This window comes from Nansenia antarctica (genome assembly GCF_963989245.1).
Source record: "Nansenia antarctica genome assembly, chromosome: 6".
In the NCBI taxonomy this organism is placed as follows: domain Eukaryota; kingdom Metazoa; phylum Chordata; class Actinopteri; order Argentiniformes; family Microstomatidae; genus Nansenia; species Nansenia antarctica.
In genome coordinates this window covers 51142886-51165298 of record NC_137676.1, presented here as the reverse complement: position 1 = coordinate 51165298, position 22413 = coordinate 51142886, and the positions used below count along the sequence as shown (strand labels likewise).

The 22413-nt window shown below is 42.1% G+C and overlaps 3 protein-coding genes across 3 annotated transcripts; 1 reads left to right on the top strand and 2 right to left on the bottom strand.

The window, feature by feature from the left end:
* Positions 1–390: 390 nt before the first annotated feature.
* bpifcl (BPI fold containing family C, like) lies at positions 391–5333 on the top strand (the record flags this gene model as incomplete). Its single annotated transcript, XM_080534626.1, has 10 exons — positions 391–422; positions 1354–1482; positions 2210–2365; positions 2609–2672; positions 2987–3047; positions 3275–3366; positions 3662–3838; positions 4153–4212; positions 4389–4556; positions 5262–5333. The coding sequence occupies 10 exons, from the start codon at positions 391–393 to the stop codon at positions 5331–5333; spliced, it is 1011 nt and encodes a 336-aa protein (XP_080390752.1).
* Positions 5334–8459: 3126 nt separating this feature from the next.
* LOC308161169 (PRELI domain containing protein 3B-like) lies at positions 8460–13584 on the bottom strand. Its single transcript, XM_080535144.1, has 6 exons — positions 13498–13584; positions 11757–11925; positions 11080–11169; positions 10670–10740; positions 10385–10487; positions 8460–10170 (listed from the first exon to the last, which is right to left on the bottom strand). Exons 1-6 carry the CDS (start codon positions 13527–13529, stop codon positions 10051–10053), a joined length of 585 nt encoding a protein of 194 aa, XP_080391270.1. The 5' UTR covers positions 13530–13584; the 3' UTR covers positions 8460–10050.
* A 2824-nt stretch (positions 13585–16408) lies between these two features.
* Positions 16409–17984, bottom strand: LOC308160682 (polyadenylate-binding protein 1A-like; the record flags this gene model as incomplete). The annotated part of the gene is made up of 2 exons (XM_080534625.1): positions 16409–16987; positions 17106–17984. 2 exons carry the CDS (start codon positions 17982–17984, stop codon positions 16409–16411), a joined length of 1458 nt encoding a protein of 485 aa, XP_080390751.1.
* Between the last annotated feature and the right edge of the window lie 4429 nt (positions 17985–22413).

Here is a 22413-nt window from a genome sequence, read left to right as displayed (position 1 = left end):
TGCTACTGCTGCTGACCCTTGCCAGTCATGGACATGGAGAATACCCTGCAATAAGGCTCCAACTGACAGAGAAAGGACTGAAATATGGTACGAACCTGTGGTTTCCTGAAATACCAGGATCTCTTAACTTGTAGCACCCTGCGTTACTGTACATAATGGCCTTTGATATATTCATACAACCTTATACAGTCGATAGAGCATAGAAAGAACTTGAATATGGTAAGCAAAACACAGAATCCTCAATAACTATGAAAAACATTAATAAAGCAGAGAAAGCTGACTACTTGTTGTGTGTGTCTACCACCAGGGACGCATGTGGGGGCAGGCTGGATGCAGGACAGGATAGGAAATGCATCTATCCCGGATATCAAGGGTGGATTTCGCCTCGGGATGCTGGGGACTGTGGACTACGTACTCAGCGGGTAACCAATATTGTAGCATCTATAACATAAAACCACTACTGCTCAGCCCAGACTGCCTAAACTGACCTTCGACCTTATGGTCATATTATTATTGTATCATGATTTTCTCACAGCTATTTGTTTAACACACAATGTACCAGCAGATCTCAAATTTGGGGCCGGACCCCCGGGGTCCCCTGATTTCAAATTGGGTCCCCAGAGAAAAATGAACTAATCTCTATTTGATAAATAAGACACAAACATTTTTCACATTTCATATGAAGACAAACAACATATGTGTGTCACGTTCTAATGCTTTGGTCCGCATATCGGGATCTGATGTAATGATCAGACGTTTCTTTCGAAAAATGTGAATACATTTCTGCATTGTTGAAAATCAATGACACATCTCTAATCAACTAACAGAGCTTGTTTTGTGAGTCTGCTAACAATGTAAAGTAGTGTTATAGTTAACTAGGTAGCAGTGGGGATTACTCACCGAATCCATTGCGTTGCAGTATTTTGGCTTGACTAGCGAGTTTGTATTGTGATTTTAAACAACATTGAAATGTAGTTCCGTGTTTCAAAAGAAAACCATTCTTTGGTTTTGGTCAGACCATTTTGATTTGTTGCCGATATGCATACCAAAAGACTACAACGTGTCATATGTGCATTGCACCTGTAGCCAATATTGCAGTATTTTGAGATTTGAATCCAACCACTAACAACATCTTTTAGGTGATTATAAAATACACTTGAACATCATCATTATGTGTTAGCAAGTTGTTGGGGTCACAGGAAATTATTGGTGTCAATTTCGGTCCCAAGACAATCTCAGTCTAGCTGTGTATCTTATCTCAGTCTAACTGTGTATCTTATCTCAGTCTAACTGTGTATCTTATCTCAGTCTAATTGTGTATCTTATCTCAGTCTAATTGTGTATCCTTTGCAGGATCACAGTGACCCGCTGTGACTTCCCAGAACCCTCGGTGGACTTCTCTCAGGACACGTCACTAAAGATGGTGGTCAGTGGTCTCAGCATCGCTTTGCAGGGGAGGTGGAACACACACTTTGGCATCATGTGAGTGATTCTGTTAAAATGAAGTGAACTGTCTATCAAATGCACACAGTTTGGGCTACTTCTGTTTTAACCAGCTGTACAAGGGGAACTGAGAGAGTCTTCTGGGTTTCTTCTGAGGCATGCAGCCAGAGAAGTATCCCTAGCAGTGGAGGCTGGTGGAGGTAGAGGACAGGCTCATGGTAATGCATGGAATGGAATGAGGAGTGGGCTCCTTGTAATGCATGGAATAGAATGACAAATAGTCAGTGTTCTACCTCCACCAGCATCCCCTGCTCCCAAGTTCCTGCAGTAGATCATTCAAAGGCTCTTCCTCATTCTCAACCTAAGAGAGTTACCTCACAAGCTCATATGTACCGTTATTCTATTCTATTCTATTCTATTCTATTCTATTCTATACTACTCTACCCCACCCTACCATACTCTATCCTACTTGACACTACCCTACACTACTCTACCCTACCCTACCTTACTCTACTCTACCCTACCCTACCTTACTCTACTCTACCCTACCATACCTTACTCTACTCTACTTTACTTTAACCAACCAAAAGCTACTCTACCGTACTCTACCCTACTTTACTCCATCCTACCCTACTCTACCCTACCGTACTCTACCCTACTCTACTCTACTCTACCCTACCCTAGCATACTCTACCCTACTGTACTCTATCCTACTGTATCCTACCGCACCGTACCCTACTATACCCTACCCTACTCTTGTTGACAGACGTGATGGTGGTTCGTTTGACCTGGCACTGTTCAACATAGATGTGACGTTGGTGGTGCAGCTGGGGAGTGACATGGAAGGCCGTCCATCCATCACCAGCCTCAGCTGTGACTCTGCCATCGGTGGTGTCAGGATGGACTTCCATGGAGGTGGCAGGTAGGTTATACAATATACAAATACGTGCTATTCCATGCATTATAATGAGTCCGTCCTCCGATTTCCACCTTCACCAGCCTCCCCTGATGCGTGAGAGAGAGAGAGTACGCTTATAGCAACGTAAACATAATTTGTCCCATGCCAATAAAGCCCATTTTAATTGAATTGAGTTGAATTGAGAGAGAGAGAGAAAGAAAGAATGTTCATAGCCATCGTTATAACTTGTTGACTCTTTATTACCAGTATTATCTTCCAGCCCTTCGTGAACTGGTACCGGAGTCACATCAAAGACGAAATTGAGGAGAAAGTGAGTCATGGTTTATTTATGTATCATTTATAATCAGGGGAGGCTGGTGGAGGTAGAAATCAGAGGACAGGCTCATTGTAATGCATGGCATGGAATGAGGAATGGTATCCATGTATTTGATACCATATCACTCCTTATTCCATTCCATGCATTACAATGAGTCCGTCCTCCGATTTCTACCTCCAACAGCCACCCCTGTTTATCATCTATTCATTTCTTACAACATATTTATCATGTACCTGATGAATGAAAACCTCAGGAAATGAGCAGATGCTGTGTTTAGTTAACCAACTGTGTGAATGACCACTGTGTAGATCTGCCCAGCTATAGAGGACCATGTTACAGACTTGGAGGGACGCCTAGCTGTGATGCAAGGTATTGCAGCAGTAAGCCGCAAGAACACTGACATTTCAATCAGGGGAAGTTGGTGGAGGCAGAAATCGGGCTCATTGTAATGCATGGAATGGAATAAGGAATGGTATCAAACAGCATTACAATGAGCCTGTCCTCCGGTTTCTACCACCACCATCCTCCCTTGAATGTCCCAAAATGTTCAACTATTAGCTCCAACTTGGTGTTCACGGTGTTGTGGCGTTCAATAGTCTCCTTCCAGGTGAATCCAGCTCTAGTTGTGGACCTTCCTCTCACCAACTCCCCCCGCATGGATGCCTCAAGCCTGGGAATGGATCTCAAGGTAGCTGTAACCCCCCGGTTATGTCAAGTTATGTTGTTTTTCACCTTAGTTTTACATATGAGCTGAAGTGCGAGACAGGTGAGGCTAGTGGAGGATGGGCTCATTGTAATGGAATGGGGAATGGTATCAAACACGTATGTTACAATGAGTCCGTCCTCTGATTTCTACCTCCACCAGCCTCCCCTGGTGTGAGGATGTCAGTATCAGTATCATGCTTTGAAGGAGCAGCAGAATCCTCCCTCCCATTGTACTCAAACCCATAGCCCTGCTCAGATCTGGTGTATTCTGTTTCTAGGGTGAGTTCTACAGTGTCCAGAGTCACACAGACCCGCCGTTTAAGGCCCAGCCCTTTGAGCTGCCTCAGCAGGGACAGTACATGCTGTCTCTGGGCCTGTCTGAGTTCACAGTCAACTCTGCCTCCTACGCCTACTTCTCTGCTGGACTCCTGCAGGCCGACATCAACGACAGCATGGTGAGCGTGTGTATGTGTGTGCGCATAATGTCTGCCTGCCTGCCTGTCTGCCTGCCTGCCTGCCTGCCTGCCTGTCTGTTGTCTGTCTGTCTATCTGTCTGTCTGTCTGTCGGTCGGTCGGTCGGTCTGTCTGTCTGTCTGCCTGCCTGTCTGTCTATTTGTCTGTCCGCCTGCCTGTCTATTTGTCTGTCTGTCTGTCTGTCTGTCTATCTATCTGTCCGCCTTCAGTCATCTTACTCCGTTCAGTCTAAGAATGCAAGCTGAAGAGGTCAGATCAGTATTTGAGATATCAGTATCTCCTTTCTTCATCTCAGATCCCCTCCAGCTCTCCATTCCATCTCAACACTAGCTCATTTGGAACTCTCATCCCTCAGGTAAAAGATCACTTCTGTGGAACACAAAACTGACCCAACATCAGCTTCTTAGGACAACTACCACATACTTCACTATTTCAGAACCATGTAGACTTGGTTCTACTGCCATCTAGTGGTGAAAAGTACTGTTCAAGTTGTAATAAATCTGAATACTTTCGCCATGTCCTTTCTCTCAGCTTCCCAAGCTGTTTCCCAATATGTTGATGCTGCTGAAGGTTTACGCCAGGGATGTTCCCATGTTCTCCTTCATACCTGACGGAGTGACGCTGGAGTTCCTGGGTGCAGTGAAGGCCTTCGCCATCTTTCCTAATGCTACACTGGCTCCGCTCTTCACACTTAATACTGTGAGTAATACTGTAATTCCTGGGCAGTGGACTATACAGTGAATACATGAATGAATGAATGAATGAATGAATGAATGAATGAATGAATGGAAGAATGATTGGATACTAATAACTAATAATAATAAGTGTTATTTGTATAGCACTTTTCCGGCAAACGTTGCAGCTCAAAATGCTTTAATCATTATATAATCATAATTTAATTATTTTTTAATTTAAAGGAAATATTTTTAAAAAATGGTTTTTAGTCTTGAGTTTAAGATATTTGCTGAGCTTGCATCCCTAATGTAAACTGGCAGTGCATTCCACAATTTGGGTGCATAAAATGAGAATGCAGCCTCACCAAATCTCCTCTTTTGTCCATGTGGTATACAGAGAAAGACAGCTTCAGAAGACCTGAGAGCTCTAATGTGCTGATATGCTAACAAAAGGTCTTTCAGATATGCTGGTGCTGTTCCAGTGAGAGCTTTATAAACAAGCAGAAGGATCTTGAAATCTATTCTGAACTTAACAGGAAGATGAACAAATTAATGAATGAATACATGATTGAATGCTTTTTTCGTGTGTCACACAACTTGGTTGATAATTTATTTTATGTTATTTTTTGTCTATCTGAGTGAAATGTGTATACCACACAATACACTCTCAGACTGTATTCTGTGCCATGAACAAATCTTTTATGAATTAAAATCATGTCATCTCCTGCAGGACTCAAGCTTCACTGGGAAAATAATGCTGTCAGAGAGGAAGATCAAGGCAACTATGGAGCTAAGCAAGTAAAGCCAAACTAATCATGTGATTATATGAATATGAAATATCAATATGACATGAATGAATTATGCCTGTAAGTTCGTGGAGTAACACAACTCTCCATTCTCTAGCTTCACCCTGACACTGGCAGCAACTGAAGTGGGGCCATTTCAGGTATGATGGTGCAAAGACAATGTATTCAATTTGACATACAGTAATACTGACAGGAGCTTACTGCTCAACCCAGTACATCATTGAGGAAGACATGTATATGTATATATATGATATGAAATGGTGACTATAACTACATATTATGTTTTTCCAGACTGCGTCCCTGGAGGGTGTTGCAAAGATGGGAATAAAAGTATTAGTAACTAAACTGAATGGTAAGAAGAAACATATAATTATGCAGTGCTGAAGAAGTACAATTCATACTCCTATTTAATATCAATATACCTCATCAAACAGCTCATTGTGCCAGGTGTCATGCCAGAAAGACTAGCTAATATCATGGCATTAGCTAATGGGGATCCTAATAAACAAACAAAGAAACAAAGAAACAAACATTCAAACATGTAGTGTAGATTTACGACAGGCTATAATTGGCTATATCTGGGCTTGTAACTGGTATCATCACTGTTATAGTGTGTTACCCTGAACCACTGGTGCGTTCTGCTGTTTCAGACAAACTGACAAACGGCATTCCTTTACCCAGCATGCTGGTGAACCCTGCCCTGAAGGTGGAGAAGGTCTGTGTCTCACACACTGATAGAACTGTCCTCTGGTGCATGTTTACTGTACATAAACATCAGGGGAGACTGTTGGAGGTAGAAATCAGAGGACAAGCTCATTGTAAAGCATGGAATGGGATAAGAAATGGTATCATGTTTGATACCATTCCTGATTCCACTTTCTACCTCCTACCTCCACTGACATACAGTACATAGCCTACATGTAACTGACTATGTACATGTATCTATGGTTTAAGCTATATTTTCTACAAGTGTGCGTGTGTGTGTGTGTGTGTGTGTGTGTGTGTGTGTGTGTGTGTGTGTGTGTGTGTGTGGACACTCACTAACTAATTGCTTCTACAGGGGTTTATAGCCATTGCATCAGACGTCCAGTTTTCATCTGCATAGAGTGCGGCTGCCTGTACGGAGGGGGGTTCCCCTGACTACGTCATGGTCATCAAACAAGACTCTATTTTCAGCTTTGTTTTCTGATTTCTAGTCGATCTATGACAGATTACTCATAATAATCAGATCAACTGCTTCTTCTATAATGATCTTGCAATTTGTTCATTGCGATCTTTAGGTCGTAGACCTTCATCAGGCACAATTAAATACTGCTAAAAATAACTGACTGTACCTTTTTGACACCACTAAACTGCCTAAACTAAACACTGTCAATCAATAACAAACTGAGAAGGTCAGAGCTGTGAGGATGTAATATCATTAAAGTCATATGTTGCTTTTTACTAGAAGTTGTATTTATAATTTTGTTAAAACATGCTGTCCATGGGAAACACATGAGCTGAAGTGTCCATCAGACAGAACTAGTCGAGCCAGAGTCGAGCCCAGAGATTCCAGTTCTCAACTATGCCAAGGTGAAACTAAGCAGAACATACACATACACAAGCTTGAACTTTTAATAGTTTGTGTCGTTGTTGTTATCTGCTTGGTAGATCATCTACAGTGCATCTGGAAAGTATTCACACCCCTTCACTTTTTCCACATGGTATGTTACAGCCTTATTCCAAAATGGATTTTTTAAAAAATCTAAATTCTACATAATGACAAAGTGGAAACGTTTTATTTATTTATTTATTTTAAATCTTTGCAAATATACTAAAAATAAAATACTAAAATATAACATGTACATAAGTATTCACACCCTTTGCTCAATACTTTGTTGAAGCACCTTTGGCAGCAATTACAGCCTCAAGTCTTCTTGAGCATGATGCTACAAGCTTGGCACATCTATTTTTGGGCAGTTTCTCCCATTCTTCTTTGCAGATCCTCTCAAGCTCCATCAGGTTAGATGGGGAGCATCGGTGCACAGACATTTTCAGATCTCTCCAGAGATGTTCAATCAGGTTCAAGTCTGGGCTCTGGCTGGGCCACTCAAGGACATTCACAGACTTGTCCTGAAGCCGCTCCTTTGTAATCTTTGCTGTGTGCTTAGGGTCGTTGTCCTGTTGGAAGGTGAACCTTCGCCCCAGAGAGCTCTGTACATTGTTGCATTCATCTTTCCCTCGATCCTGACTAGTCTCCCAGTTCCTGCCGCTGAAAAACATCCCCACAGCATGATGATGCCACCACCATGCTTCACTGTAGGGATGGTATTGGCCAGGTGATGAGCGGTGCCTGGTTTCCTCCAGACATGACGCTTGGCATTCAGGCCAAAAAGTTTAATCTTGGTTTCATCAGACCAGAGAATTTCCCTTCTCATGGTCTGAGAGTCCTTTAGGTGCCTTTTGGCAAACTCCAAGCGCACTGTCATGTGCCTTTTACTGAGGAGTGGCTTCCGTCTGGCCACTCTGCCATAAAGGCCTGATTGGTGGAAGGCTGCAGAGATAGTTGTCCTTCTGGAAGTTCTTCCATCTCCACAGAGGAACGCTGAAGCTCTGTCCGAGTGACCATCGGGTTCTTGGGTCACCTCCCTGACCAAGGCCCTTCTCCCCTGATTGCTCAATTTGGCCGGGCGGCCAGCTCTAGGAAGAGTCCTGGTGGTTCCAAACTTCTTCCATTTATGAATGATGGAGACCACTGTGCTCGTTGGGACCTTCAATGCTGCAGACATTTTTTTGTACCCTTCCCCAGATCTGTGCCATGATACAATCCTGTCTCAGAGGTCTACAGACAATTCCTTTGACTTCATGGCTTGGTTTGTGCTCTGACATGCACTGTCAACTGTGGGACCTTATATAGACAGATGTGTGCCTTTCCAAATCATGTCCAATCAATTGAATTTACCACAGGTGGACTCCAATCAAGTTGTGGAAACATCTCAAGGATGATCAGTGGAAACATGATGCACCTGAGCTCAATTTTGAGTGTCATAGCAAAGGGAGTGAATACTTATGTAGGCCGACATGTGATATGAGTGTTTTATTTTGAATACATTTGACGATAATTCACTTTGTCATTATGGGGTATTGCGTGTAGGTTTTGAGAACAAAAACAAATGTAATCCATTTTGGCTGTAACATAACAAAATGTGGAAAAAGTGTGAATACTTTCCAGATGCACTGTAAGTGACACAGGCAGGTTCATGAAACAACTTTTTTATTTCATTTCATGATGAGGGTTATTTTCATTTCATTTCCTTCAGGTTCCACTTGCACATTCTTGGAATGTGTACTCCCAATTTAGTATAGTAGTAGAGCATTTTGTACAGCCCTTTTTCAAAATGTTCTGCATTGCATTAACCTTCATTCATGAAACTGTTATCTGGGTGGATGGCATTGACCCCACAAAGTTAGCCTAACCTTGACACAAGGAGACAAAAGGAACACAACAAGAGTTGAACTATTAAAGCGGGGGAGGGGGGGGTGTTCTGATATGAACAGCATTCTGTAGAACAGACAGGGTATGGTTAATTAAATAGCACCTTACTGGACTGGATGGAGAAATGAAATTAGTACTACCTCTATCAAGTGTAATGTTAAAGTGAGAAAGGTCCTGGTAAACCTTTACACCACTGAGAAGAGCTTCTAAAACACATGCAAATACTGTTCAATGACACCATGAAACACAATGCATTAGAGGTATATTCAGGAAAAGAAATTGGGCAGTAAATGTTAGCAACATAGTTGCTAAATAGTTTGCATCTTCTTTTTCATTAATTCCTGCTTGGTTGCTATTTTGCAACAAGTTATTCAAGTTGGCCTATTCTGCTGTTCAAAACCAATAGAAACTGTTGAGTGATCCTGAACGTACCCATACTGGAGCTTTTCCTATATGTTGACAGTGAACATTAAGAGTACGTAACACCATTGTTGTGGGAATAACACACTGTTGTGAATGTTAACACAGACATCAGTTCAATGCTTCCCAAGCTCACATAAACATCTTACCAAGACAATGGTGGTACTTTGTCAGAAAAAGTGTAAAATATGTAAAACAAAATAAGTGCGATAACAATAAGTTAAAGTCCTTGACATTCACATTCTTGAATACATAAGTTACCTTTATACACCGCTCCACAAATATAAGAGCACAGACCGAAACAAACAAAAACTGAATTGTTGACTGAAAAAGTACGAAAAGTATGCCGTTTACAGATAACATATCGCTTGCATAGCTATGTTATATTACTTGTTAAATTATGTTAAAGTCGATCCTTAAGAAGTTTATAGATGTAATAAATTGACACTATGAGAAGAGCTAAAATAATAAATAGAATCCTGATGGCATGGCTGAGGCACGGTGTGAATTAAAACTTTTGAATAGAAGACTACAAATCCCATGAGCCTCCAGTGCAACCCTGTTTATTATTAATTATCAGCCAGCGTCTTCCCTCTGTTCTGACAGAGTTGTGTACCCTTGCTTGTAATCAATACAGGGAGACAAGTCTGCCGTCGGGAGGGGAGAGTTACTTCTGACATCACAATGAATGTGAGCCAAAGACGCAGGTAACAGGAAGTGGCTGTTCTGGTGGATGAGGTGGTGTCCCCTTTTTAGAGGTGGTGTCCCCTTTGAGAGGAAAGTGTCTGTGGGTCCCATATTCAAGATGGAGGGTGGCATCATTTGTCTGCAGAGGCGGCGGCTGCCATGGGAACGCGCATGGTTCCACGTGCTGTGGCTGCTAGGTCTTCAATCTCTGTGTTCAGCCGCCTGATGACCCATTCCATCGCCTCCCGTCCCTGAGGGTCACATTAACAACAGAGGTCACTAAGGGGTTAAAGATGACAGCACTATTATGGTAAAACAACTATGGATCTTGGGAGTGATTACCGTAGCATTGATAAGTGATGGGAGACATTTATTATCATCAAATTCATATATTTGCATTCGTGAATATTTCAACCAGGCTGATGAGAGATGTGAGAGACAGCAAATGAGAGAGAGAGAACGTACTTTGTTTGCGTTGTTTGAGATGGTTTTGGCCATGAGTCCCTCAAGGTAACTGCTTAGACTAATTCCTTTTACAGTGATCATAGCCTCCTGTGTCAGCACAGTTCTAAAGTGAAGGGTAAACAAACAAATAAACAAACAAACAAAAACATTACAGCTCTGAATCTCATATACATGCTGAGGATAACCATAATCACATTTTGTCGACATTATACAATTTGCCATATCACATCCATCCTACTGTAAAGAGATCAATCAATCAAAGAAACCGATAAATCGATCACTTACTTTTCAGGATCCTGCGGGTGCGGCCTATACGTCAGCTTCTCGTCTACAGATACTATGTTAGTAAAGGAAATCTGAAAGCAAAAGAGTGTACTGCATCAGTGTCTGTTTGTATCGATATCAGCTTTATACACCACTATACAGTATCCACAGAGTATCTACCAGCAGGGGTTGCCAATGTAAGAGTTGAGACGGTAAACTCTTTGAGTTGAAATACCGTAACCCCCAGATACGCACCATCTAATTGCAAGCTTTTCGGTGGTGTAGCTGGTTAACAAATGAGGTCATTCAATGACAGTCATGCATGTTGGCAATACAGAGGACACGGTTGTTGAGACTTGCGTGATTTCAAGAGTGCGAGGAAGCAACACTGCCCTTTGTGGCAGCTTGACGGCTGTTTAACATTAACTCACATTAGTAGATTGGAGCTCAAACGTCTGTTCTTTGGGGTCCACTACAGAATGTTCCTGGATGTACGTGCACGTTCTTGTTACACCAAACATCTAAAAAGACAACAAAAACAAAATGTTATCATCACAGACAAAACCCAACACACAGCTTTACTTATACAAGCTTCAAGGCCTGAGAATTGTTTATCTAGCAGACAGACTGTCAGCAATAAACGACCTGTTTGGCCCAAGGTCATGGCACCACTTAATATCGTTCAACTACCCTGAGAACAGTTAAATATAACGACTCAGAGTTTAACCTGCTTCCCCAATTCACTTAAAGGGATAGATTACAAAAGTACATATTTGGTTCCTTGTCAGTGCCCAGTAAACAGAACCAACGTGTGAATTGAAGTCTGTCCTTGTCCATAGACTCCTTTCAGAATAAGGAACCAAATATTATGATTTTAGAATTTGGGTGAACTATCCCTTTAAAAGGAGCGTCATTCAACAGCAATCCTAAATATAGGCAACTACATTTCTAAATAAACTGATTGACAAGGCCCCTTGAATATATTAAAACAATATCAAGACCAGTGTTTGCAGCTAACAGATTTTGAACCTGACAAAGGCATTCTAACCAAACTACCTGCATAGTAAAGCGTGTGTGGCTTTCACTTATGTATTGTCTATAGACTTACAGTCTTGGCCAAGGACGGCAGTCCCCACTCTGTGCTGAGTAGTCTGTTGCTGTGTAGCCTCCCCTGTGTGTCCACGCGTCTGTCCAACACGTCTACCCCGTACACACTGGGGTTCATGGGGTTGGGGTACTTTTGCATCGCCGCCTTGGTCACCGTCTCCCAAGGGTGGCTGGGGAAGAGGAGGAAAAACAGAGAACATATGAGTGACTGGACGCTGGAGCTGGAGAACAGAGGACTGCTCTGACAGTCTATTTTCTTTGTATTTGCTGTGCCTGTGGAGACAGACGTCAACATGACAAGATTAATATTGAATTATCTTCATAATATGAAAGTCGCGAATTTGTTTCTACTTCTGGTTGTTTTGCTCTTTCTACACATCTGTTTTATACCAGCTCAGTGGCCTTGCGGTTAGACTGGGAGGTTGTGAATTCGATCCCTGGCCCAGTCATACCAAAGACTATAAGAATGTTACCCGATGGCTCCCTGCTTGGCACTCATACCAGCGTCATGTCCAGGGAGTGTACTTGTACATAAAGCCGCCTCATGCTATGGAAACAGCAGATAGGCTCCTGCCCTATGGGTCACAGACTTCTACTCCATGCATCTGTTTAATAAACTGGTTACGGTGAATAGAGGCTTTTCTATTCAGGTCATTTTGGGATTAAAATGGTCGTCGTAATGCAGAAGGAATGTAATGTGACACAGCAAAGGTGTCTGGGTTTTGGTTCTGCACATTGTTATGTGCATTTCCTCATTCCTCTAAAACGTTTATTGTTGAGGTTTATTACTATATTATTGGTAAATAGGTGAAGGGAACATATTTGACCTTGAGCATGTTGTCCTTTAAGTTTGTCCAGAACATTCATATCTGTATACATTGTCAATCAATGTTATTTGTAAACAAAGGCATAGCTTAATTACGATGATAGTGTTATGCACACACCTGTCAACACCACCATTGTCTACTTGTACTAGTAGTCACCCGTTTATTGTAGTGTGAATATTCGTAGCTAAATCTTTATTGATACATCTCAGACAGTGCAAAAATAACATGGTTATTTGCCACCACCCCAATTTCGCTGTAATTAGTGTACAAGTACTGCAATATGATTTATGATTCAACCTTGTACAGACGATACAATCCCTGATGTGGAACTTGTTATGTAATACCGCGCGCAGTACATACGATATGATGCATTGGGGTGATATTCGGTAAAAACACAGAATACATTCCCATGATCAGGCAAAAGTACTTTACAAGCGCGTGAATCGCGTGACTTTCTACCGACTAGAAGGGTGACCAGCTGGAAAGTTCGCGTGATTGCAGAAGCTTGTCCTTTAGGAAGCTGGTTATCATAGACCGTTAGCTGGCTAGCTAGCTAACTACATTCATTTGCATCATTTCTCATGGGCGGCAATCTATGTTGGACTTTAATTATGACAGACGGGTGTGTGTACAAGGCACACAAGCTCGGTGCCATTACATGTATTACACAAGAACGGACAAGGAATAGGTTGGACATGTTGGCTCTGTTATCTGACACTCATGCGGTTTTGACAGAGCAGACAGCTAACTATCACCAGAACACCAACTAGCTAGCTAGCAAGTATGCTATCTGCTAGCTAATGTCAAAACACTTCAGCTAGCAAGCTGCCGTCAAACTTATCCATTACAGCAATATCCATTACATATTAAAATGGAACACTCCATGAACTATTAGTCAAGTAAATAATAACTCACTTGAATATGTGTTCTGATGCCCAGATCTTCATGTTTGAGGACTAGTTTCAGAGCCTGGGAGCCGGCGACTGCTGACAGCGTGACCGCAGCTTGGAAGGAGCAAAACTACAGTCGCCCCCTGTTGGGTAAATTATGTAATGCGCGTTATTTACCGTCTTTCTACTCCACCCACTTATATTTACATTTTTGCCTATGGCAACAACTTGTATGTAGAGTGTATAAACATGTGTTTTATTTATAAAACTGGGATACTTTAGGCTACAGCGGCAGTCATACTTCAGTCTATCTGGATCGGAACTAGCAGGTACAGTTTAATTAATAAATTAGTAGTTTGGTTAAAACCATTGTTGTAACTTCTTATGATTTGTGTGTCCTACCTGTCAGATTGATTGACTCAATGATTGCTTTATTGTTATTACTTCTTAAATATGTTATCTGAAGAGCCACTGACCCTTGGGACTGTTCATTTGAATCTTACACCAAGCATATTTTTCTTAGGTAGGCTACTCTTAATCTCTCTTTTCTTTTCCTTTTTTTTAAAGGTTATTTTTTGAGTGAGGCAGTCCCACTCATATTTTTCATTTTATTGGATAGAGATTGTGAAGATAGACAGGAAAGTAAGGCTAAAGTAAGGAAAGTATGCTAGCAGCCTCGGGAATAAGCTTTGATAGTGAGACAGGTCAGGTGGTCAAGAATGTCTCCGCTCCTTACTCATGACCAGTCAGTCAGTCATGTATGTGTGTGTTGATGGTGATGTAAGCGTAATGTCCACCTAATAATAATAATAATAATAATATAATAATAATAATATATGCCATTTAGCTGACACTTTTATCCAAAGCGACTTACATTGCAGTGAGTCCATACATTTTTTAGTATGGTTCCAGCAGGATTATTATTATTATTATTATTATACCCACCTAGCTGTTGTGACTGACCTTGACAGCAGTGCAGGCCTTAGACCTGTGGTGTCAGCTAGGAGCCCCGCCTCCAGGGACACAGGACGGCCTTGCAGAAGGGGAGCCGGTCAGTTACATCCTCCTGTCTGTCTGTCTGTCTGTCTGTCTGTCTGTCTGTCTGTCCGTCCGTCTGATGCATTGTATGTCCTGAATTCATCCACAATGGTACACCATTTTAAGTCTGTTTTTTTACCCCTTCTAGTCTATTTAACTCTTCTCCCCCCCCCCCTCGCTCCTCCAGCAGCAGCAGGCTTCCAGCCCGAGGGTCCTGTCTATCCTCACCCCTGTGGTGATCAGTCACATGACCGGCGTGGCTCTCTACACCCTGCCCATCCGCTCCCAGGAGATGGCGGTGGAGCACTTCCCCGTGTCTGAGACAGAGGCCGTGGTCCTCACCGCCATCGCCATCTACACCGCCGGCCTGGCGCTGCCTCACAACACAGACAGGTATTAATGTCATCTGGTATCTTTATACTGTGACCTTAATCACCTAAGGTAACCTAGGTTCTAGGCCCTGGACAATCTAGACAATTTGATGGCAGCTACTAGATTGAAATCAAGTGCAATACTGAAACACAACTGTGAACATTTCAAACCTGCAAACTGCGACACTTTAAATGAATGTGCAATAACACTATGTGCAATATGACAACCCTCGGGTACATAAGGTTCAGAGATAGGAAATGTTAGAATAGGTATAGCATAGCATAGAGTACAGCACAGTGTTTTATTTGTATAGTATAGTATAGTGGATAGTGTACATAGCCTTTATTTATGTAAACCAGCTCTTTTCCCTTCTTGTTTTTAGTTTTTTTTCCTAGCACCAGGGGAGCCCCCCCTCCCAAATTTCGTTGTTTGGTACCTGTACTATAGCAATGACAATAAAGACCATTCATTCATTCATAATGTTGAGGAACCAAAGCCAAAGAGTTTTACTCTTGTATACATTGGGATGTAATAGACTGACTTCACACACTTCCTGATAGAGCACGTCTGTGCCGTAATAGTACAACTGTTTAAAGATCTAGTAGTTGTTTCACATCCTCTGTTTCAGTACAACTGTTTAAAGATCTAGTAGTTGTTTCACATCCTCTGTTTCAGTACAACTGTTTAAAGATCTAGTAGTTGTTTCACATCCTCTGTTTCAGTACAACTGTTTAAAGATCTAGTAGTTGTTTCACATCCTCTGTTTCAGTACAACTGTTTAAAGATCTAGTAGTTGTTTCACATCCTCTGTTTCATGACCAGCTGGGATGTGCATTGCTGGTCTAGGAGGCCTTGTTGTCGGTCTATCTGGTCCAACCAGTGCTTTTACATTCATCATCGAGGTACAGCTTACCCTTTTTTTAGACATAGCTGAGTCAATCGATTTCATTTTGTGATGGTCATTTATTCGTTTTGCATAGTTATCGGTGAAGTAGGTTTCAAAGTCTGCATCCCCTTTTTACGCGTTAGCCGCTTGAAACTCAAACTGGGATGTGGCCAGATTTCTGAACAGCCTCCTCAGCCCAGTGGGCCTCCAGCGCAGCGACCGCTTCATCCACCTTGGAGCGCAGGAACTGTGGAGACTCCAGCATGTGGAGCAGGTCAGAGTTGTCCATCTCCAGCAGCATGCCGGTGACCTTGGGAGCGATGCTGGGGTGCATGCTGTGGATAGATGAGAAGAGACGCTCACCTGGAGGGAGGGGGAGAATAAATATCAGTAACAGTAATTATGCTAACCTAATGGGGGATTCATTGAAACAAACAAATAGACTCGCCTATCATTTGCTTGTAGTGTACACCAGCTGTGTACTTGTTACGGGGCACAGTGTGCATCCGTGCTGTAGCTGCGTCTGCACTGTCAGGGTGCTTTCTCAAGGCCTGGGTAGCTGAGAGGGAAGATAATCATAATCAAAGGGATATTTATGGCAAATGTTTGGATAGTGCTCTTTTGGGGCAGGGTTACTTCACTAAATATACTGACCCGCGCGCTGAGAGGTCATCATAGGGGGAACCAGGGAGGGCGTGGCCTTCGTAGCGTTGAAGGTCTTAGGCCTGGTAGCCGACGGACACATGGCGTTGGTGGGCGTGTTCTGGAAGTGCTGAGGTGTGTCTAGGAGATGAGTGGGTCTCAGCTGAGCCAGCTGGTTGGTGAAGTCCGGTGCAGCACAGTTCTGGGCCTGTGGGATGGCCGCCATGAAGAATCCAGGCGGGGGAGCGACCTGGTAGGGGTTGATGCCTGGGTTGGGAACGGCGCAGCCGCTGGCCGCACTCTGCATGTGCTGGTTGGTTGCGCGAGCCTGGCGCTCCTCCTTGCCCTGGGCCAGGGCCACGTACAGGGGCTTGGTGGCCACGATGCGGCCGTTCATCTCGGTCACGGCCTTGGTGGCGTCCTCGGGGGAGGAGAAGCACACGAAGCCGAATCCCTTGCTGCGTCCGCCCTCCGTCATCACCTTTGCGCTGGTGATTGTTCCAAAGTGGGAGAACTCTTTGTGCAGCTGCTTGTCGTCCAAACAATCGTGCAAGTTCTTGACATAAAGATTGACACCCTGGTAGAGAGAAACTGTGTTTTACTAAGATGTTTTTCATGCCTCAAATACATCAACAATGCTTACCAAGATTATGAGCTTTCTTATACAGTATATGTTTGTTCATATACACACACACCTGGTATCTGGTCCTGTGGCCCTGATTTATCTGCTCAAACTGGCGCTTCAGCACAGTCTGGCGCTCTCCTCTCTTCTGGGCACGGCCCACGTAGACCCGCCTCCCATTTATCTCCTGGCCGTTCATCTCATCAACGGCCCTCTTGGCATCCTCATGCCTTTCGAAGTCGACAAATCCAAAACCCATGGATTTACCAGCGTCATCGGTCATGACACGGACACTCAGGACTGGTCCAAATCTTTCAAACCTCTCCTGAAGGCGTCGGTCGTCCATATCCTCTGCGAAGTTCTTGACGTACACGTTGGTGAACTCTCCGGCCCTGGATCCGAGTTCAGCCTCTTGTTCTTTGCGCGATTGGAAGTGTCCGACGAACACTTTTCTGCCGTTCAATAACGTGCCGTTGAGTCTCTTAATCGCTCTCTCAGCAGCCTCCTGGGTGTTATACTGCACAAAGCCATAGCCTTTAGTATTAGCATTCTCGTCAGACGCTACCTTGCAGGAAAGGATGCTCCCAAACTCCGAGAACGTGTCGTAGAGGTGCTTGCTGTCGAACGTCTCCACTAAATCCTTGACAAAGATGTTGCCGACCCCACTGTTCCTCCGAGAAGGGTCACGCTGAGACCACATGATGCGCATAGGTCTTCCATTGACGACATCAAAGTTCATGGTGTCCAGGGCACGCTCTGCGTCAGCTTGCTGTTGAAAGTTGACATAGGCATACCCAAGAGATTGTTGTGTTAGCATGTCCCTGCACACCCTTGTAGAGACGATCGGGCCAGAAAGGCTGAATTTCTCATGCAGCATTTCCTCAGTGGTATCCCTGTGGAGATCTCCTACATACAAGGAGGCCATCCATTGAATAGCCGCACTAGGATTCATGTCTTAAATTGTTTGTTGTTGAAAAGAACGAATAACGTTTATCTATCTAGCTCTTCACAGATGAATTGCAGGTAAATGAACGGCATGTGTACTCTTGCTGGATTCTAGAACTCCAGCTGCATGTTCTACATGGTTGTCATCACTTTGGCAATTGTGACCTCACAGTCCATAGCCAGGGTCCATTTTGTCAGCAAACCTATGTAGGGCTTCATGAGGAATTTCTTCTCCAGCAGATGTATTTAACATGAATAATGACATTGGAGAGAGAGAGGGGGGGGGGGGGGGACAAAATAACTAAGCTAAATTGTAGAGTTGACCTATTCAATTGTAGAGTTGATCTATATTAATCACAAATCAGTCTAGTTGAAATCAATCAGACTAGTTGAAATATGACTCAAAACTACCAAGTAGCAACTAATATAAATTAATTAATATAATTAATGAAACTAATTTGTTTGTTCATTTTCTACAACAACTGTTCAACGTAGAAACATACAGCACATTGTCACATGTTTAAATAACTTTTTCTTATACATTACTGTGTATAGACATAAAGCTTCAGATTTCATATATTGCTTCTAGCTGTTTCCCTTTTTCTTTTCAGTAAAACTCTTTTATGGTTTATGGATACCCAAGTGTATCAAAGTTAGCATTTTGGTGGCAAAAATAACAGAACTGTCCCATCTCAATGCTTTGTAATATAACTACAGTAAACGGATAATAATAATAGTAATAATAACTTTTTATTTGTATGGCGCTTTTCCTGCAAACGTTGCAGCTCAAAGTGCTCCAATCATTATATAATCATAATTTAATTATTTAGTAATTTAAAGGCAATATTTTAAAAAAGATGGGTTTTTAGTCTTGACTTGAACATATTTCAAATGAGAATGCAGTCTCACCAAATCTCTTCTTTTGGGGTACACAGAGAAAACCAGCGTCAGAAGACCTGAGAGCTCTATTGGGCTGATATGCTAGCAAAAGGTCTTTCAGATATTCTGGTGCTATGCCAGTGAGAGCTTTATAAACAAGCAGAAGGATCTTGAAATCTATTCTGAACTTAACAGGAAGCCAGTGTAGAGTTTCTAAAATAGGAGCTATATGAGCTTGTCTGCTTGGTGCTTGGTAAAGAAGGCTGTGTCAGCGCTGCTCCACAAGTGATGTGTTTTGTAGTCTCCATGATGTTGACTCAAGGTTTCATAGTGACGAAGGCTGTTACAGCCTTTAATGATCAGATACCAAATCATGGTGGCCTATGGTAGGCCTATTTAGGCTATCCGATCCGAGGTCCAATGATATTCCTGGGTCCTCATCTGAACGTACAGTATGTCGTGCTTTACCTTAACCAAAAGCTCTAGTGATAGTAAATCCCTTGGTCTTGGTTTTATCCAAAGCGACTTACAACAAATCCTACATACACACACACACACACACACACACACACACACACACACACACACACACACACACACACACACACACACACACACACATGAATATGTACCTGTGTGCATGTATGTATTTCTGTGTGTAAGTATATATCTCTATCTATCTATCTATCTACTGTATATATATATATATATATATATATATATATATATATATATATATATATATATATATATATGTTTGTCTGTGTAACATACGTATAACCCCTAACCCTAAAATGAAATCAATAAAATATTCAATAATTAGCAATAAGGAACGCTTCACGAATTTGCGTGTCATCCTTGCAAATAAAATGAAGAACTACAAATGCCTGATGACAGGGAGATGACGTATGACTGCTCTGATGAATCAACCCCTATTTCATTCATTTTCTCTATATAACGACGTCGATCATTGATCGGCAATGACACTATATAATAGTTTGCCTAACTGGTCATCGGATTTGGCCTCCTAATATCTAAAAAGCACTACGGTTTTCTTATTTTATCGGATTAAAGTAGCAAAGACCAGAAATGTCCATTGACCGCCAGTCAAACTTCTACACTTCTATCACCCAAAAAGGGGCGTGGACATGACGGGAGCCAAAGTACCCGGATGCGTTGATCTGATGAACGCTACACTGTAGGCGTTTGAAGCAGAGGCTGAGATATTAGTGCGTCCCACAAGTTTCCCTGGTGAATCATTATGTGATGGTGAATCATGCGATGGTGGATCATTTGATGGTGGATGATCTCCAGCTCCTTTGGCCTTCAGAAATATGTTGACATTCTTATGTTGTCAAGACACACATCAGAATCAGAATCGCTTTTATTGAATTGATTTTGGTGTAATTAGTCATAATTAGTGCTACAGAAATACCAAGATACTTAAAACAAATTGCGTACAAGACAGACATTGGATTGGACACACAAAATGGTATAACGACTTAGGTAGGCAATACACAACTATACAAGACAGTTGTGTATCCCATCAGTTTCTGAAAGTACTATTTGCTTAAATATCTGCTATGACGGCGTCGGCATACATCTTTAAGTGCAGTCTACTTTCTAACCTCTTTGCTGCTAGGTACTGCCTGCTCACTGTCATTCTGACCTCGCTCCGTGTGTAGGCTAATGTTTGTTTAATAATATAATGGTTTAATAATCTCTGAAATGTTTCTTTCGTGTATGTCACAGTGCATTTTATGAAGTATTATTATTATTATTGTTATTATTATTGTTATTGTTGTTGTTGTTATTATTATTATTATTAAGAATGATTGTCTGTCATACACTCCTCCACTGACTCTCTGTGTGTGTGACCTTTAATAATATAATGGTTTAATAATCTCTGAAATGTTTCTTTCGTGTATTTCACAGTGCATTTTATGAAGTATTATTATTATTGTTATTATTATTATTATTATTATTATTATTATTATTATTCAGAATGATTGTCTGTCATACACTCCTCCACTGACTGTCTGTGTGTGTGACCTTTAAGGGCGGGACCTACCATCTGACAGGCTGGGGGCGGGACCTACCATCTGACAGGTTGCGGAGGGGGGGGGGACGGTTGGGCGCCGGAAGCGAGTCAAGTGACGTCATCCTGCACATATCCGACCTGTCCTTGAGAAGAAACATCACTGGGAAAATGGTTGCTTACTGGAGACAAGCGGGCCTCAGGTAATATTATTGCATATTTACCACAGTTGTCAACCTCAAATGCATTATAGTTATCAGGTGATGCAATTAGGTTGTTTCTATTAGGTTGTTCATTTACTCGAGTGAAAACATTTTGTGAGCTCTCTGTTTTGTTGAATAACCTTTGGCAAGCTGCTAATGCTAACAGTAGAAATGTTGCCTCGTTCATATCTACAAATATGCATGTTCTACTCGTATGTTTGACTTTCCACTGTCTAAGAGTCAGATGAACAGAATTCCAAATGTTAAAAATGTCAGTTCGGTTTCAAATGGATATGATACTTAAGTGTTCAATTGAAGTTGCTGCTAGCATGTTGCTAAAGTGTGCTGTGCTCCTCTCTGCCCTCTGCAGCTACATTCGCTTCTCGGCGATCTGCGCCAGTGCGGTGCGTGGAGCCATGAAGCCCAAGTTCAAAGCCGAGGCAATGAAACAGGCCGAGTCCAACGTGAAAGTCCACAAACCCAAAACAACATGTAAGTATGATAATGCACAACTGCCTTACGTTTCGAAACCCTACCGTAATTAATATATTTAGGAATCAACATTTGTCATGGGATGAATTGATTTGTGGACACGTTTGTGGCTTTCAGTTGATTCGATCATTCATGTGCGCCCTCTGTATACACAATGTAATCATGACACCATGTGTATTGCATGCAGGCATTGCAGTTGTCTTAACCTTTTGCACTTGTCATTTACTGTAAGCTAATGAGACAATGAATAGCAAGCTGCTGCTAGTTACTGTTACTGCATGAATTATGTCATACTGGTCATCTGTGGATTTGAATGTCCCTGTATTGATATATGTTCTTGTTTTTTCCCTTTTAGGATCTGAGCTCACGCCATGGTGTTGGTCCCTGGGTGTTATTCAGAGGCATGAGGATGTGTCACTGTCCCGGCCAGCATGTCTTTATGTGAATTAATGGATGGATGAAGATGGAGGGATAACATCTAGCAGATGATTGGTGGAGAGACTTGGGGACCTAGGAGAATGAAAAATAAATTGTACTGTAATTTGTAATTAAGAAAATGTATTAAAACTCCTACGAAAATGTTTTGGTCTATATTGTTTCAAGTCTGTTTTGCTCTGTGTTAAGTGAAGAAGGCATAGTACTTAAAACAACTTAAAATGTATACACACACTATACACAAGTGGAGTGGACACTTCAAGGACCCTGTGATAGAAAAGCATTGAGAACTGGTATTGAAGCTCATGAAATATGGCTTTATTACCTGTTGAATGAAGTTCTATACAGAGACAGTACAGAAAGTAGATAGGGAAGGAATGGTCATCTGC